At 40.7% G+C, this 20108-nt stretch overlaps 1 protein-coding gene across 6 annotated transcripts in view; it reads left to right on the forward strand.

The window, feature by feature from the left end:
- Positions 1 to 13467, forward strand: part of LOC143028394 (carbohydrate sulfotransferase 14-like) — a 55939-nt gene extending 42472 nt beyond the window's left edge. For all 6 annotated transcript variants that reach the window (XM_076190399.1, XM_076190400.1, XM_076190401.1 and 3 more), the window contains 5 exons: positions 627 to 818; positions 3167 to 3296; positions 3643 to 3815; positions 4195 to 4692; positions 5759 to 13467. In XM_076190399.1, coding sequence (XP_076046514.1) covers positions 627 to 818; positions 3167 to 3296; positions 3643 to 3815; positions 4195 to 4692; positions 5759 to 5989 — 1224 coding nt within the window. In that variant the 3' untranslated portion in view covers positions 5990 to 13467. The remainder of the gene's footprint in view (positions 1 to 626; positions 819 to 3166; positions 3297 to 3642; positions 3816 to 4194; positions 4693 to 5758) is intronic.
- Positions 13468 to 20108: the final 6641 nt, after the last annotated feature.

A 20108-nucleotide genomic window follows, 5' to 3' on the forward strand; every position in this document is an offset into this window, starting at 1 on the left:
AGATCAACTGCTGAACTCGTGATTGACAACTATATCCTTCACAGATGAGAGTTCAGAGCTCATATATAGACCGATCCATGGACAATTATGTGACCACACACACACGCACACACACACACACACATACATACACACACACACACTACAACTTTGCCCAGGGGGAACAACAACGGATTGCAGTGTTAATATTTCAAGTCTCGAACTTGGAACTATTTTGGGTTAACGTCGGTACGAGCCTTTGGTGCAAACCACTTCTCAAGCAATCTATGTGATTCACCACCATGGTCTTGGATCACGTGTTGGACTCGTGATCGACAGCTATTTCCCTCCCGAAGGAGAGCTCAGAGCTCATATATGAACGATCTATGGGTAATGCGGTGACCTTACACACTCACACTCAACTCCCCGCCCACGAGAGTTGGAGAAACGACTCGCAGCGCAGCGATACTGAAATTATTTCAGCCCTGGACGGGATTCGAACCCGGACCGCCGTAGTGGCAGTCGGGAACTCTACCAACTGTGTGTGTGTGTGTGTGTGTGTGTGTGTGTGTGTGTGTGTGTGTGTAAAAAGTCCATGACACTGCCCGCGACTACAGTATTGTTCTTACTTCCCCTGCGGTCAATAGGTTCTGCCCCGGCTGGAGTCTGGGTCCGGCCCGGAGGTGAGGGCACGGTGGGAGGCGCTTCAGGCTCAGCGCAGAACCAGAGTTCAGTCCGCTTGTGAGCAGTTTGACATCAGCCAGAATTACAGCTACGATTTGTACCGACATTTGCTGGTGGATGAAACACACAAAATCGTTTTCTGCTTCGTTCCAAAGGTAAGATTTTCTTTCCCTTTTTTCTTTTTTCTTTCTTTTTTTCACTTAGCAAAAGATGGGTGTGAATGGAAAATAGTTGTGAATAGACTATGAATTGACGCGGCCCGAAGGGATTTCCCCTCGTCTTCTCTATATTCGCATGAGGAGACAGTGGAGAGTCGACATGTAACTAAAGCGATAGAGCCCTGCTGTGGATGTACTGTGCCTTGCTGCATTGCTTCTGACCCAGGGCAGTGGGCGGGATACAGAGATGACCCGTCATCCACGAGGAGCTGAGAAGAGAGGGGTAAAGGGTGGTGGAGGGGAGTGGAATGGGTATGTGCCATTTGATTTGGCTACCCCCGCCCCTTATGAAAGGGGGAAGAATTCCTTTGGTATATAGATAGATAAGAACAAGCTTCTTTCTCTCCCCCCTCCCTTCTCTCTCTCTCTCTCTCTCATTCTTGAGCATTTTGTCATACCTCTCCTGAAATGAACGCCAGGGCCGTTGTTTATTTATTTCAATCCTTGGCACTGATAGGTATATCATATAAAGACTTTTTTTCCAAAAGAGGCATCCCTTATCCTTGTCAAACCGCAGGCCAGAAGCCAAATAAGATAAAACAGCCCATATGACGTGTAAAGGGATTATTCAAGTAAGTTTCATCACTACGTGTCTCTTCCTGTACCGCCATTCCACAAGTACACTCACTCAAGGTGAAAACAGGGAACTTGGGGGAAATTTTATTGATGTAAGGGATTTTGAGGAAAGGGGACGGGAGGTTAAATGGGGTGGGAGGATCGGAGAGGCCTATGGGGTTTGCTAGGATTAATATGAAGGAGGAATTGGATAGAAGAGATACAGTATTTTGGTTATTTGTTGAAGTCGACCCAAATATCGCTCTCTGATTGGTCCATGGAACACAGCCTTGACATGACGTCATCCGTCGATCAGGGAAAAAATACAACTCATTGAAATCTTATTTTCCTTTTCTTTTTATAATGTATCATAGTATATATTTTGTAATATGGCCATTTACAATAAACCATTTTTTCCTAATTGTGACTATGTGCACAGATTAATACAACCACTCCTCGTTTAACGACCTACTCGGTTAACGACAACGCGGAGTAACGACGGGCTTTATGACAGACCAATATTCGTTTAACGTAAATCTCCCGAAGTTACGACGTCGTGTACGATAAGTTGGCTGAGGCAAATTTGTATGATGTTATAAATGAACTTGTACGGTGGATATTAGCTGTGAGGTAAAGTGTTCTGAAGCTTAGGTCTACATTACCATCCTGCAAGCTGCAAAAACTACCTGGGGTACAGTATATACCGGTATTGGTAAATTTTTAGTTTCGACCATGGGCGCAATATAGCAATAGAAAATTAATTATTAATTTTGTAAATTATAATGTATCAACGTAATATGCAATTTTGTGAGCGGAAAAAAAGGTGCTAAAACAGATTTCGTAAGTAACGAAGTCGTGTCGGACGAATGGTACGCCATGTTTGTTATGATAGATGCCGACGTCGAAGAAATGAAAGGATGATAAATTCGTCTAACCTAAACTAAACTAACCTAACCTGTGTTTAATAAATCATTACCTGCAAATTAAATGTCATCCGGCTCGTCCTTGTCGTCGTGAGAGACGTTGGCGCGCTTTTCAACCACTCAGCTTGCGGGGTATACAAAGTTCTTGCAGCTTAAAGGAATGCATATATCTCTGCTCCATAACATTCCTTCAAGAAAATGTACCTGGCGAGGTACTGTCGGAAGTACCGAGGCCGTCAATTGACAGACGACAAGATGGCGTCCCGATCCTATGCTACCGACTTCGTTCATTAGCATATTTGCTTGTAGCAAGGTATTTTTTTATTTTCATTTCCGCCCACAAAATTGCATATTACGTTGATACATTTTAATTTACAAAATTAATGATTAATTTTCTATTGCTATATTGCGCCCATGGTCGAAACTAAAAAAATACCCCGGTATTTAATATGGAATGTCAGCATACGCGGATTTGGTCATATACGTTATTTGAGGGCTTTCTGTACTATCAAAACAGTAAATAAAGCTTTAATGTACTGTATAAAAGCGGGAAAATACACGAAAATAAAGATACATGTATTGCTGGACATTGTACATACAGTACACGTACGTATATGTATACACTTTCGCTTACCGACGGCGACGCCGGTCTCAATTGTCGTCGTTAAACGAGGAATGGTTGTATTACCATTCCCTTACCTTCAGTCTTGCGAGTAGTTTCATCTTGTTTATATGCCTTTGTTTCAATGACCACTTTCTGCTGCCCGTGTCCTTTCTTCGTTAACTCAAGCTCTTCTCTTCCCGAAGGTGGCATGCACATCATGGAGGCGCATGTGGCTGTGGCTCACAAATCTCCTGGAGGACGATGAAGACATCATGGAAATTCCGAGGAAGACCGTTCACGGTTCACTAATACCTTCGCTCACACACGTGTCAGGTATTACCCTAAATGCAAATTGAAATGCAGGCGTTGCAGCACAGAGGAGAGGCAGACTTCCTGTTGCTGAATTGAAGTGAAGTTTGAACCTCTCACTTGAAATACTTCTAGATGTACTACCTCAGTATTTCAAGTGAGAAAGAAGTTCAAACAGTACTTCAATTCATCAACAGTAACTGCCTTCACTCTGTGGTGCATTGTCTGTGTTGCCTGCTTAGGATTATCCTTGTATTTTATCAATGAGGGCTATATATCACCCAGGCATTGAAGATCATACTGAGGTGATGGAGTCAGGTGGAAGGTGTGGATGGGTTGGTGGAGTGATCATGCTTCTTTCTTCCCCCAGATGAACTTCGGGAGGAGGCCTTGAAGAACTACCGGAAGTTCCTCTTCATCAGGAACCCTTTCGATCGTGTGGTTTCCGCCTACAGAGACAAACTGGAGAATACGGACACGGAGAGCGTCTTCGACTTCCACGCTAATGTCGGAGTTGAAATCGAAAGACTGATTCGAGGCAAGGTAGGAGAACTCTATGTACCCAGAAGCCCGTGAAGAACATTTTCCTTTCAACTAATCGCACCTTTATAATTACTCTGCCCTACTGTGAATGTTTAACTTTGAATCCTGAATCATATAAGAATAAATCTAACGAAAGCTCTTGAAGAATAAGTTTTTGGTATAGTGTGATGCTGGGAATATCAGACTATTGTCTTATGTATACCATGTTTATGTGATGCTGTTCATTGACCAACTGGAGACCACCTCAAGATTGGATTGTATCACTAAGCACCCACTAGTTTCCACTAGCTTTGGATTCGTAGTTCCACTTTGGGGACAACTCTGTCCTCACCCCTTGGGGTTCTTGTCTTTGCAATTGAATGGAGGACTTTCGTTTCAGGAAACTGGAGGCCACAACGTCACCTTTTCGGAGTTCATCCGTTGGGTCTCAAAGCCCAGAGAACAGGAGCTACTAGAGCTGGAGAAGAAGGAGGGGGGGACCGTAGCAGAACAGGGAGTTGACGGGAAACCTGGAGGAGGAAGTGATGCTAGCAGACCTGGAGGAGAACAGGGTAATGATGAAGGACAGAAGTCCATAGTGGAACAAGAAAAGCGACTCGAGGCTTTGGTCTCAGACGATGAAGAGGGGAAGAGAAATGAAGAACCCAATAAAGAAGGAGGAGGGAAGAAGGAAAAGAGAAAAGACGAGAAGAAGGACAGGGTTAAGAGGAGCAACGAAAAGGGAGAGAAAGATGGAGGAGTGAGTGACAACAACGCCATCAAGAGCGGAGAAGCAGATGAAAAGAAAAAGAAAATTGCGCCGAAGGGATGGACAGAAGCTCAGTGGAATGAGCACTGGAGGCCAGTCGTCGACATTTGCGCTCCGTGTTTGATCAAGGTACGCAAGCATATCGTTCTCTCTCTCTCTCTCTCTCTCTCTCTCTCTCTCTCTCTCTCTCTCTATCTCTCTCTCTCTCTCTCTCTCTCTCTCTCTCTCTCTCTCTCTCTCTCTCTCTCTCTCTCTCTCTCACTTGTTGCCAGGAGGACTCTCCCTGGTCGGGTGCAGATATCCTGCAGGTACTCTAGCCTACGGGAAATTCCCTCCATCTAGGGCAGGAGTTTTCATCCAGGTGAGGAATCCTCCCAGAAGTGGGGTTTTAGGATTTTTTTTCTTTCATTATTACAATGTCCCACCTCTTCTGGGTACTAGTGATAATGAAGAAATAAGATTTAGCATCAAATGGGGAGAATTGAATACTGGTAGTAAGAATAACGTAGTACCTGACTTTCGGAGAGCCAATTTCAATGATTTAAGTAGATACTTGAGTAAGTTTGAAGTTCCTGTACTAGGTCATGACATGTTGAATGTAGGGGAACTCTCAACTGAGGTCAGTAGCGAGGTCATGAACAAGGTCAGGAGTCTAGATGAATTGTACAACACTTTAACTGCTAGGATCTTGTGCAACCAGTGAAAACCCTTAGGGCAGATACTAATACACCCAAATCGATGACGGATGGATTGGAAAATGAGATTGTAATAAGAAAAAAGAGGGATTTATTTATTCACGAAAAGAGGAAGAAACACACGTTTGGACTAGGTATAATCAGATGGTTGGACTGGTTAAAAAGCACATGTGCAGAGTGAAATATATTGACAAAATTAAGGTTGCCAGACAAGTGAAATTTAACCCCAAGAGCTTCTTTCATCTCCACAAAACTAGAAATTAGGAAATGATAGGCCCAATTAATTACGACAAGGATGTCTTGATAGAATCAGAAAAAGAATTATTAAGGTATTTGATAGATATGTTCTCTTAGTATTTACAAAAAAAGAGGGTAGATAGGGTACCTTAGAACTTTGTGGATAGGGATTATATTGATAGGTGGTAATGGACATGGAACTACCTAGTGTAGTCCTTATGGTCTCATGCAGTCTCCTTCATTCTTGTGTTCTCCTCTTACAGTACGATGTGATCGGTAGCTACGAGAACCTTCTAACGGAGGTGGACTTCGTGCTGGACTGGATGGGTGCCGGTGACTTCAGAGGACGCTTCCCCTCTGCAGATCGGCCTTTCCACGCGTCCAAGTACCACAAGAGCTACTGGCAGAAACTCCTGCCTCAGGAGAAGAAGAGCTTCATGCAGGCGTACTTGGTCGACTACCTCCTCTTCGGCTACGACTTCCTGCAGAAGTAGACGAAGGAGGAGGACCAAGAGCATAGGGACAAAAAGCGCAAAGAGTCGAGTAGGGGCTGGGGGTGACTTTCATTCGGTACAAAGATGGTAATTTGCGTTGGTGTACAGGGAAGTTGTACAGGATGGTGTGATGCACATATGTGCTTTGGGTAAGGGTAGTACGTGTGTAATGTGAGGGTAGTGTGAGAATGGTGTGTGAATGATACACTGAATAGTACATAAATGATGCTACGAGATAAAACGTCATGGAAACATACAATATGATGAAGAATGAAGAGTGCTGTGATCAGCTCCATTGCACTGTGGTTTGTCTTGCTGTGTGGTGCTTTCTTTCAAATTTTGTTTGCTCCCTTGTGTTCCTCTTTGCTGTGCTGAGGCTTTTGTAGTGGATTCAGATTCTTCATTGGACAGGGAAAGTGTTTTAAGTGATTTTTTTTTTTTTTCCTACAAATTCAATGAGTTATGAATGACAGATTAAAAAATAGTTTCCATGATTGCTTCCATCAATGGCTTTAGTTTATGGAGATGAGATGGGACCACATGATCCGACCTGTATTGTTTTCACCCCACAACGAATAGGGAAGGTGGACAAGAACAAACAGTGGCACATAAGGCATGGAAATGATTGATGAAAATCTACCACACAGCAAAGTATTGGCCTGTGCCCTGGCGAATTGTCTCTACAATTAGGAAGTCATACTTTACCCCCTTTAAGTCGAATTCATCTGGCTTACTGGCTTATCCATAAGATAAAACGTTAATTTTCGTAAGGAGTTGGGGAAATTGTCTAGCCAGTCAGGAGCGGGTGAGACTAAGAACACGTATGAAAGAAACAAATTAAAAAAAATAACAATAATAAAGATATGGACAAAAGGGATTTTATTTATTTATTTTCTCTGGGGTTTCCAATGTTTTCTTAAGAAAAAAAAAGCTAAGTCACGTCCTAGAAAATAGTATTATTTACATCGACATAAAATAGAGTGTAGGACCTATAATGTCTTGACTGATGTTACAAGGATTTTGAATACCGTGTGTCTTTTTTTTTTTTTTTTTTTTTTCTCCTTTTCTTAAATAAGAAACGGATAGAAAGAACTGTGTGGAATAAGAATAAGTGAGAATGTACCTCTTTCTCCCATGCTTATAGACCTCACTTTGTGGCTGACTTTTGAAGGAAAAAAATGCATTTAGGGCACATTTGTACATTAAATTTATATGAAGTGGATATGAATTGGTGGTATACAGAATTTAGTAGATCACATTCCGTTTTATATGTGTATTTTAAGTGTATTTATGCGGTTTCATGCAGATTAAGTCTAAGAATTGTCTCCAGCTTGTATAAGCTGCTTATGTACCATTATGCAGACCGAAAGTATTTCCATAACAGAAGGCTAGTCGTTTCACGGAAACAAGCACTAAGATGATTTATTTTTTAGAACTTTCATTTTTCTGTGTCCCAGTGTCATTGTATTGTGTGTGGCTTAATTTCTTTGTTTTCTGTGACCAACGTTACTCCATTTCTTTGTCTGTGAACAAGTTTCTTTTCTGTGACTGAGATTTGGGTTTTTATGTGATTGTAAGTTTTTAAGGTGACTATCCATCCGTGTCAACAGTGATTACTCCAGGAGTTATACTGTGGTCATCGAATCCTTACATTTCAAACCTGAATCTTTATAATCCTTACATCTTCCTGTCTATGACTATGTCATCGAATGACTTCCTCTTATTTTTGTCTTTCCTCTTCTGCACTTTTTCTAGTTTCTAGTTTCCTGGTTTCTTCATAAGTTTTATTATTGAAACTGTTATTACTGGTGTTACTGTTGGCATTAATTGTATTGTAATATGTGCACCAATATCCTATTTCAGTTTTTTACTTAATGCAATTATAGCTTAGTTTGACTTAATTTAACATTGTTAAGCCTATGAATCATAGATGTTGTGCATTGATCACCACAGTTACCAGAGAGAAATGAAGCTGTCATTGCAATTACCACTACAGATATCACGAACTGCCATTCTGCGTATAAATACCGTCACTTTTATCATTAGTGCAATGGTACACTACATGACAACATATTTAATTCACAAACCAGTAACTCCTCATTTTTTTCACAATTTTATTTATTGTCTATTTCATCTGGTTTACTACTTTTGGCTTTTATTTCGTGGTTTTGGGTACCTTAGTTTAGAAAACTTGTGAGAGTAATGACGAAATTCTGACGTCCGTAACGATGATGACATTGGGACCTGCCGTAGCTCGGTGGTATCACGCGCGTCATCATACAGACGCCCAAATCCCCCACGCGGTTACCAGACGTGCGTGATACCATCGATTTACGGCGGGTCCCACTGTTATCATCGTTTTTGACTTCGGAATTTCATCATTACTCTCACAAAGTTTTCTAAACTAAGGATGACTGTTAAGCAGAAGAATAGTAATAGAGTTGTGAAATACTTGTCCGAGCTATGTTCTGAAATTACTTTGTTCGAATGCATGGAAAGATTATTAAGTTATAAAAAGTAGAATATAGAATATTGTGTACAAAAATATTGCGTTTGTAATGTGATATACATTAGATATTTATAATTTAGAGTAAACGTAATTCATGAAGTTTCAGTGAAACTGGGAATGAGAAATATACATTCGATTTTATCGAAATCCGTACATTTGCCCTACGTAAGAGCTACCAGGCTCTGATTTTTTCAACTCTCCAAAATATGTTTTCTTTTCATAAGTGACAAAAATGTTCTGCAGTTTTTAATGCCATTTTGCTTTAATACAGCCTGATAGTGATAAATACACCAAAGAAAAAAACTTAAGTCGCTATAGGTATAATCTTATTGTCAGGCGCTGCAGTTTTATTTTTTATTCGTTGTCTTCTTTCCATGAATCGTAAAATATAATTATTGCTGTAATGCAAAATATCTCAAGTCAGCATTGGTACAGTTGGAGTTGTCAGACTAAAAACTTCGGTAAATTAGATGACACAATTATTCCGTAACTATAAAAAAATGATTGTGTTGTAATACAATCGAGTTATGTTAAACGGACCAAAGAAATTCCTATTTTGACGGCACCATTTGGCAACTTTACCGATGGGGAATGTCGGCGTTCGGAAGTTGTGACGTGATTGTTGTTATTTCGGACACGTTTTGTCGCCAAAAAAGAACTACACGAGCGTGTCACTGCTACAGTAGTCACAGCCACAAGCCCATAAACATATTCTGATTCAAATACTATTTAATGATATTCTGTACAGTTAATGATCTAGTTGAAGACAGTTTCGCTACATCTCCAGTAGAACTGGTAGAAGCAGCATTTGTGCAGTAGTATTTTCATCTTACAATCTGAAAAGTAAAGGCATTATTTCTCAATGTGATTATTGAATAATTCTTAATGTGATTTATGACCATGACATCCTTATTTTTATTTCTAATTGTTTAAGTTGACCTTATTTAATAATTTTATGATGACTACGTAAATAGTACTTACCAGTGCGTATGACTATAACGAATCACGGCAGTCGACATTATCCTGAGCATTTCGCAAATAAATCAAAACTGAAACGTATTTGGTTACAGATTGTTTATTATTATTATTTTTTTTCAAAATCACTTTCCACATCTGGTTGATTTGTTGAACGTTAACACTGACACTTTATCCCAATAGCAACTTCAGTTGGATATTCCCATATGCACGGCTTCCGTATTAGTCTAGAACCTTCTCGCGTCCTACAGTCGCCCAGCTCTTTCGTAGTCCTTTAGTTAAGGAGAAAGACAACATTGTAGTTAGGCCTGTAGCCAAGACTTTTTAAGACTATTTCTATCGTGGAGAAGTCATTAGATTAATATGCATTGCTTTCTGGATATATTTATATTAGAATATATCATATGACCATGTAATAAACTAAGTTATATTAAGCAAATTATGATGGTATAGATTATGATATTGTTAAAAAAAATCATTATGAATATGAAATACACTTAAATTGGTTGTAAAATATTTCTGGCGTTCACAGGAAACTGATCCATGCAAAGCCATAACTATAGGGTTACCCCTAAACTTCGAATTACTTACGGTAGATTGTTTTTGACCCAGGAGCTTTCGTCACTAAAATCGCCTGACGACATCGAGGAGTTGCCGTCAAGTGCCAGAATGATATTTCTGATGTAATTTTCTCGAGCTCAATCCGGGAGCGTAATAGTTACTGATCACGAGCCCAGCACGTAATTTGAGAGTATGGATGGTTCACTGAACAACGTAGAAGTCATCAACTATTTTTTTTTTCTTCTTCTTTTGTTACCTGGGTGGTGCCGACAACCATTTCAAGTATTTGTTTTCATTGCGCTGCGGTCATAGGAAGTCTGTCAGAAACCATTCCACGGATGTAGCCCGCGTGTGTTCATGCACATTTCGGATTAATTCCATTTATTATCCACATTCCAGTCTTTTATAGAAAACTGGAACTCTTAGCTCAGTGAGCGTTCCATATATCATAAGCTGTAACTATTTTTTTTATATATGTTATCCTGTATTTGAGGTAGGCTTTAGTTAACACGACATTGACAGAATGTCTTGGTATGCGTGCGCGTTTAGTGTGTTTACTGATCGCATTTACATGTGTCAATTTGGGATCGTACGCTTTATTTCATAACATAATGATCGTACGCTTTAGTTCATAACATAATGATCGTACGCTTTAGTTCATAACATAATGATCGTACGCTTTAGTTCATAACATAATGATCGTACGCTTTAGTTCATAACATAATGATCGTACGCTTTAGTTCATAACATAATTAGTTCCTTTGAACATTGAATGCTTAGTGTGGCATTAATCTACCTGTAAGTAATTGAGTGTTCCACTGTGCGTATAGTATAGACATAGTACATATACATACTCATCCTCTCGCGTTTTTTTTTTTTTTTTTTTTTTTTTTTTTTTTTTTTCTCTGCCTTTCCTATATCTGAGAATCATTAACCAGTGTTATATGCCTTTGGGTTTCCTTTTTATTCCTCCATCGTACCATAAATGTTATATTAAAGTTAAATTTCTTCGTTTTCTTCTTTGTGTGTGTGCGCGTGCACGCGTGGATGAACGGATTGTAGAGAATTCAACATCTTCCCGCGCGTTGCAGCCATGTCGTCTTGTATACAGATCGATTGGTCTGTCAGGCGTCTAGTGCAGTATTTCTTTCACGCACCATTTGTATGCTTCAAAAACGTTTACTAATGATTTATGTGTGTAGCATATCGTACTGGCTATCTTTGTTTTATTGTATAAAAAATGTACCACAAAAGTGCGTTCATCAAGTAAATATTGTAGCGTTATCTCTACATGTACATTAAGTAATGAGCCTGTATGTGATTATGTAATTCTCGTGCATATTTTCCATTGTTAGGATCAGTTTGATGTATATCATTGTGAATAGTTTGTCTATATTCATACTGTCAAGCACCATAACAGAATTTATTTCCATTATCGGGTGGGAGGAAAGAACCGAGAATTTTAATTTGCAAATTCGCGCGCGTGTGCCCTAAACTCAACGAATATTGAAGGTTTACTGTTTGTATGTGTGTGCGTGTGAATGTTCAAGTTTTGAGTGCACGAGCGTTCGTATGCGTTTAGTAACTACATGGACAAGTTTTGTGGAAATATAAAGAATAAGGAGGACAGGGATGGAAAGGGAGACAAGACGCCTGGCATTCCAAACCTTTCATTGTTGTGCAGTCACCCAACATTTTAAACATACACATTTGCAAGCGAGTGAGCAATGTCAACTTCTTGTCACGCTTCGAATTTGTTCATGCGTTCGAATTGAAAAATAATTTGTATTCATGTTTGGTACTATGAATATTTCTGTTATCCACTATATTAGGTTCTGAAATACTACTTCAGAATCTTTAAGAAACAATCCGTTGTAGTTCAGTTTCGACAGTGATCTAAATATCAGAATTAGTGTGTGCGCTTGTTTGTGTATGAAAGTAAAATAACTTAAAAGTTAAGACTCGAGAAAGTCACACTATTCTCACTTCAGCTCGGTAGAGATTTATGAAAAAATAATTCTTCAGCTACTGCATTGAAACTATTGGAATGTACCTTAGGTAAACATTATGGAAATGATTATATAGTAAAAATCATGTAATAAGTGTGATCCAACGAAACTGGACAAATGCAAACCAATGGTTCAACATAATTAGGAAAGATAATATCTGGGAAGTACAAATGAACTGTCAGTCCGTTGTGTTGATGTCGTGTCACACCACCCAAGAACGACCGGTTGGGCAGCAACCGTGCAACTTGGCGGGAATGAAGCGTCAGATTGGTGACCAATAGGAAACGGAGGAGATACTACGTCATCCTTCTTGCGGGCGGGAGCATCGCAATGACATCGAACACAATATTTCACTGAGATTTTACAGCGCATTTCTATTTTTCCTTTTCTAGTCGTAGATGAAAGACATTGTTTATTTGTTTTCATATGTTATTCTGTAGTTTTAGTTATTAAATCCAATCAATTATTAATGATTTTCAACGGTTATTCATTTCACAAGCTGAGGTGGCAAATCGCCTCAACCATAGGCATTCGTATATAAGGTCTGTTTCTCCACGGTTTCTTTGAAGACTTTAGCCCTTACCCGTGTCAGTTCTTTTGTTTTCTATTCACTGTATCATCCTGACTCAGCTTTAATGCCGACGAAAATTTTGCTTGGAATTAAGAATCGACCACCAGTCCTTTATGTAATCCAAACGGATATTTTGTACAGAATGTACATGTATCGAACAGATACATATTGACAGAAATAACTACTGGCTTGATTTTTTTTTCGCAGATCGACTTAACCCATTCAACTCATGTCAGCCGCTTGTGGTGTAGATACGAAAAACCGTATATGGTAGGCCTCGCGCCGGCCCGTACATCCGAATATAATCTGATGGGGCTTGACAGCGCGAGGATTGACGTCATATTTTTCTGGTGTTTGATCAAACATTTTGGTGTTTTATGATTTTTTGTTATATTTGACCTAATGACAAGACATCTTGTCATCGGAGTTTGAAGGGTTAACTCACCTATTGTAACCTTACTACTATAGTTGGTGTAAAACACTAAAAGTAATAATTTTTTGTTGTGTTCAGGGAAATGTATGTTTTCCGCTTATTCTACTTAAAGAAGACCGTGATTTTGATTAGAACATTTACAAGGTTTCGAGCTGGGTATGTGAACCGCCATTCCTCCATTTACTACGCATCACCATGTCTTATTCGTTGCTGTTGATTGGCCGCCTGGGGACACTTCAACGCGAACTAAAAGCGTCACTATTTGTCGGTGTGTGCTTGTGAGACCCTGTGGGCCCATGGGAACCCCCCCCCCCCCATTGGAGGGGTGGATATGACCCAATTGGACCCCTGGGTTTGAGGATCCTGGTGAATTGAGGGCACCTTCTCGCCCTGCTCGATGATAATAAAGTGCCTTTTTCTGTTGAGGGTATTATTCAATATTCCTTCCAACCCCAAGCAATGCCTACGCAGCTTTTCTGTGGTATCTATCACTTCGCTGGCAATAACCAGCGGTTCTATCCTTGGGGGCAATATTACACAGAAGAGGTGGAAAAGGGGGAGATCAGAACAGAGGGACATAAGTTAAAAGTAAAGATTCTTCTCTGACACCCCAATCGTAAAAGAAAGCTGGATGACTGGCAGAATAGCGTCAACCATTTGAACGCTATTGGATTAAAGATTACGCTTAGAACGTAAAATGACAGTGCCTATAGTTGCAGAGTATTCCGTTACCTGCCTGTCTCCCTCATATATGTCAACGCAACAATTTGAACGTCATCTGTGAACTGGACAATGAAGACGCACTACCTTCCGTCGATAATGTTCAGAGGCGACTGACGCGCTGCAGCATTACGGGTAGTCGCAATGTGGACACTCCTCACTGTATTGAACAATGCTACCTACCTCATTCAGCGCTGCACGAGGCTTAGTGTGTACTAGGCTATAGACAGCACTAAGGTAAGTACATACATATACCAAGGCTTCTTCCCCCTTACAAGGGAGGTAGCCAAAAAGAAAAAGGCATAAAATCATTCCCACCCATTCCATCCCTGAATACACTCCACACCCCTCCACCCTCCTAAGGTAAGTACGGAATCATAATGCAAACGGCACGATACGCGGGGAAACACTTGATGTAGGGTGGGGACAATCTGTCTGAATGCTCATGTATTTTAGATAGGATTTGTTTGTAGACTAGAAATATAAGGTTCTTATATCTAATCTCGATATCTTCCTTTTATGATAATTTATTAGATAGATACAGTTTATTTTCAGGTACTTTTCGTTTGTTACAATTTCTTGTGTTAGGGTTCATAGATCAAATCGCTTGTCGGCAGCTTCCCACATATGCTTGCCTTTACCCATACATTGTATAGGCCTCTATCCTATATATGCGAATACTTGCAATATGTAATAAAGATATATACAACATGTATATTGTGTGTAGGCTATAAGTGATCTGGTGATTTTGGCCCACGGCCCTGGTGGATTCGATCCCCTGGTAATTAGGCCTAATTTCAATGAACGGTGGTTGTGTGGTTGATTGGATCAGTTGATAATGGAAGAAGAACTATTCGTTGTCTGGAGACGTGTATTTTAATGCGTCACCCATTAGTCCATCCCTCTTTTACAAATCCACTCGCGTTTTGGTAATGTACGATTAAACTCAGGGCGTATTATAGAAAAAGCCGAAATCACCGGAGACGGGATCATGGTGTGATATTGTTTTTCAGTCGGAGGAAACTAATGATTCAGTGTTAGACAAAGTTACACTAATTACTGATGATAATGTAACGGGTTCTTCAGTCAGTGACATTATTTACTATATACTGATGACGATGTGATATAATTCCTCCAAGGTGTCAGAGTAACACTTATACCTACTGATGATGATGTGATATGACATGTGAGATTAGTTCGTCTGTTGGAGAAAACCTATGATTCAGTCAGGAAATGTTTGTCGCCAATGTTACTTCAGTGTGAAGTAAGCTAAATGTCCAGCCTGAAACGAGTGGCAGGGAGAGGGAGGCATGGGAAGTTTTTTCATAAGAAAAGTCAGAACACATAATTGAGCTCACCGCAGTATGGTTCCCTTAGGCACAATTGGAATGAACACTTCCGTGTTCATTGCCAACGGCTGGTAGAGTTCTCGTCAGAATGTACGTACCTATCAGAACATTAGTCCGTCGCAGTATGGTCTTCTCTTAAGCACACTATGAACAATGCAAACGGCTGGTACTATTCTATAAAGAACAGCTATCTTGTCGGAATATGCCTGTCGAAACATATTCGGTTCGAAGCGGCATGACCTTCCCTTAAGCACACTTTTAGTACGCGTATAATGCAAATGGGTGGTATTCTTCCATGAGAATACCTAGGATATTTAAAGACGATCCCATGACTGATCTGTTTATTATATATAAAGATAGAGGACAGGATAGATAAGATAGGGGAGTGGGGGATTTGGGAGTTAGTGTAAGGAAAGAATGAAATGGAAGGAAGTTAGAGATAAGATAGATGTGGGGGCAGACCCACTTGATCGGTTATTTTCTGTTTATTAGTTAGAGGGCAGGATAGATAAGATGGGGGAGAGGGAGGGAGGGGGGAATTCAGGGTTTAGTGGAAGGAAAGAGTGAACTGGAAGGAAGTAAGAGTTAGGATAGATGTGGGGCAGACCCACCTGCTCGGTTAGATATGTTTTTTTTTTTTCTTCTTTTTTTTATCAAAATGCCGACAATATTATGTACAATGATGATGAGATTCTTAATTATTTGTTGTTGGTATACAATAGTTTACAATCTATGTACTATATATATATCCTTGTTACGGGATATACAGAAACACATTTTTATTATATTTACAAGAGAAATGAAATTGTTAGAGTGAAAGCATACATATACAAAAGTATAAGATAAATACAAGTGCCCTATTCAGGGGTGACCATAGTCTTGACCTGGTCCAGAGGCATGGCACTTGGTGGTCATACGAATCTTTTAAGGGGGTACTTTTCTTGTTGGCTACAAACCTTTGTAAACTTAGACATATAGATATTCAGGACACTACTTGTACCACTTGTCAGACCTCATATAGAATATGCTATCCAGATTTAGTGCCTTCACCTAGTGAAGAACATTGAAGCATTTGAAAATATTAGCCATAGGAACTTTAAGTTAGTACCGGAAATAGAATACCTCTCCTATGAGGAAAGATTTAAGAGGCTAAATTGACAAACATCGACATATCGTAGATCTCATGGTAACCTTACTAAGGGTTACAAGATAATTGATAATTTCAGAGCATATGTGTAACGTGATGTGATGCTAGCAGTATAGCAACCGGCGTAGTATTGGAGATAGGAGGTGTGGTAGTCGAAGATGGGGCTTGGCAGCCCACAAAAAGGATGACTACCATCACATTAACGTACCGGAGTTGAATACGGTTGTAAAATAAGTCAATTTGGCTCTGAAATGGAGTCTGTGCGAAATCGAAATCAGGACAGACTCAGCCACGGTGGTGGGATGGATGAACTCTGCTGACGGCTGAAAAGAGAATAAGCACGAAAGTGGCAGCAGAGGTCATTGTGAAACGGCGCCTTGGGATCCTGAGGGGGTTAATAGACGAGTTCAGCGTGAAGGTGAGCGTAACCCAAGTGCCGTCGGGAGCGAACAAAGCGGACGCGCTAACCAGAGTAAAGAAAAGGTGACTAAAAGTGCCGGAAGAACAGGAAGAGGAGAAGGTTGAAGTGTGCGCTGCAGGGTCCATATGCGCGGAAGCATTGCATGGAACACATCACCTAGGTGTTGATAGGTCATTGTTCTTAGCAAGGAATGTTGACCTGAATAAAACTAGGGAAGAAGTCTGGCGGGCGGTGAAAGCATGTGTCCGATATCAATCAATAGATCCCGCCCCGAGACCGCACGCAACGGGGGAACTTGGCGTAGACAATAACTGGAGGAGGTTGGCGGTCGACGTAACCCACTATCGACGGGGCATGTACTTATTGATGGTTAATTTTGGCCTAGAACGCTTCGCCGTCTGGCGGGAGCTGAAAACGGGGACGGGAAAGGAAATTGCACTAGTGGTGATGAATGAAAATTTTCTGGAACGGGGTCTAGTGGATGAAGTCCTGATGGATAATAACACCGAGTTTCTGTCGAGAGCACTGAAAGAAATGCTGGACAAGTGAAGCTCGAGACGTTTCTTTAGGGCTCTGTACCGGCCGAGCGGAAATGGAATAGTAGAACGGCACCATCGCGCTATTAAATCCATCGCCGAGAGGACACTAATACCGCCCAAGAAGGCAGTCTTCGGGTACAATATGTCGGCCAAGACGAAGACTCGGTTCCACAGAGAGCCTTATTGAAATATGACTGGTGACATCCCAGGGTAGCGCCGGTGCTAGTGGCCATTACTGAAGAAGACGCTGCCTCAGTACAGGTCGGGGAGGAGATATGGGTGAAGCCAAAGGATAATAAGTTCACGTCACAGTGGACGAGGAGTATTATAGCGGGGATAAATTCGCAGAACAACATCTCAGTCGAGGGAGTGCCGCGACATATCCTGGATCTTCGTCGTGTAGTGAATGGCGGAGAAAACGAAGGAGGAAATCACGATGCGGTAGTGGGTGGGTGGGTGGGGGCGACATCTCGACGACCGCAACGTAATAGACGTTCTCCAGGATGGCTGTAGGACTACGAAGTAGGAATTGGAGGAGACGAAGAAGGCGAAGAATAGGTTGATCTCGAGATCAAGGAGTGTGTGTAGTACGAATGGATGCGCAGTTGGCACGGGGTCAAAGGTCACCGGGTAGAAAGGAGGGTGAACGGGGTGTTGGCTGATGCGTATGGACAGTGCGTATGTGGGGGTGAACGGTGATTCACCATGGTCTTGGATCACGTGTTGGACTCGTGATCGACAGATATTTCCCTCCCGGAAGAGAGCTCAGAGCTCATATACGACCGATCTATGGGTAATGCTGTGACCTTACACGTACACACACCCAATTCCCCGCCCATGCGAGTTGGAGTAACGAGTCGCAGCGCAGCGATACTGGAATTATTCCAGCCCTGGGCGGGATTCGAACCAAACCTTAGCTGGAATAGGAATGATAGGTGATACAAGTGGAAGAGAAACTAGTGAGAGGAGTCTTCGTTAGCAACGTTAGCGAAGAAACATGAATCAGAAGAACCAGGAAGTAACGTGGATAAGGTAAGTGATATGTCGCACCGTGAACGCATACACATATGATAGCAAGCTAACTGATGGAAAAAGAAAATCATAAAACACGACCACACAGCAACAAATGTAGAGCTGGATGTATAGACCTAACCAAGACCTCTTCCATAACTTTTCTATGTTTGAATATTCCGTGAAAAAAAAAGTGTGGTTAAGTGAAACATCGTTTGCTAAAATATCACGGGAGTTTCTTTCGTAGGGCTACGCACGACCAGAGACAAGTACTTGTAGGTAGAACATTATATATATAAATATATATATATATATGTATATATATATATATATATATATATATATATACATATATATAACATAAGGACATAATAAGGTAAGAGAAACCCTTACATAAAATGAGGAGTTTTCATGCAAAAGGGGTGACATTATACTAAATAATAAATGAACAGTCCAAGAGTCAACCCAAAGCATTTTGGAAATTTTCTAACCAGAAGTTGAAAACCAACTCAGGTGTGGCACCTCTACTAGCAGACCCAGAAAATCCTCACTCTCTTTGTCATGATGATAAAGAAAAAGCTGATATATTACAGAAACAATTTGTTTCGGTGCACACGCATGAACCATCTGGACCCGCACCTGAACCACCAAAATATGTTGAAAATGTTATTAATGAACCACATATTTCTGAATCAAGTATTATGAAAAAATTGAGTAGTTTAAATGTCAGTAAGAGCTGTGGTCCAAACGAGATACACCCCAGAATTCTGAAAGAAATATCTGCCTAGATTGCTGGACCAATTGTTGTTCTGTTCCGCAAAAGCATTCAACTGGGTGAATTACCGCCTGACTGGAAGGAGGCTCTAGTAGCACCCATCTACAAGAAAGGATCTAAAAAATTGGCAGCTACCTATCGACCAATAAGTTTAACATCAATCGTATGAAAACTTCTTGAATCTTATATCTATGAAGCATTAATCAATCATCTAACTACCACTAGTGCAATGTCACTACGTCAGTATGGATTTATACATGGTCGTTCTACAGTCCTGCAGCTCTTGCACTACCTTGATCACTGCGCTGATATAATGGCTAGTGGTGGTGTAGTTTATGTTGTTTACCTAGACTATGCAAAGGCATTTGATACATTACCCCATCATCGTCTTCTATCAAAACTCGAGAGCTATGGAATTCAGGATAAAATCCTAACATGGGTTGAAAGTTTTCTTGTTGGCAGGTGCCAAACAGTTATAGTGAATGGAAAAAAGTCCAAGTTGTAATGTATTAAGTGGTATCCCCCAAGGTAGTGTTCTGGGACCCACGCTCTTTACTATCTACATTCATGACCTACCTGACCATGTACACTCAAACACATACATGTTTGCGGACGATACAAAAGTTTTCCGTCAAATAACCAAATATGAGGGTGCCCTTGAGCTGCAAGATGATCTGGATAGGATACAGAGAGGTCCGACATCTGTCTGCTGAAATTTAACCTATCCAAATGTAAAGTTATGTCTGTGGGGGTCTTTGAAAATATTGTGTATGCTCATCGTTATCAAATCTACGGAGAAGAATTAGAGCACGTTGACGAGGAGAAGGATCTTGGGGTGACAGTAGACTCGGCCTTGAATTTTGAACATCATATACTTTAAAAAAAATAAAAATAGCTAATTCAATCATGAGTCTCATCCGGCGTGTCTTCTCACATATGAGCCCTGAAATGTTTAAGCTCCTCTACCCAGCCCTTGTCAGAAGTCATCTCGAGTATGCGCAGGCTTTCTGGTCGCCAAGATTCAAGAGGCTAGAGGATACAATTGAGCAGGTGCAGATAAGAGCGACCAAACAAGTAGATGGGCTCCAGCACCTTGACT

This window comes from Oratosquilla oratoria, chromosome 9, assembly GCF_046742065.1.
Source record: "Oratosquilla oratoria isolate Oo_2021 chromosome 9, ASM4674206v1, whole genome shotgun sequence".
Taxonomy (NCBI): Eukaryota; Metazoa; Arthropoda; class Malacostraca; order Stomatopoda; family Squillidae; genus Oratosquilla; species Oratosquilla oratoria.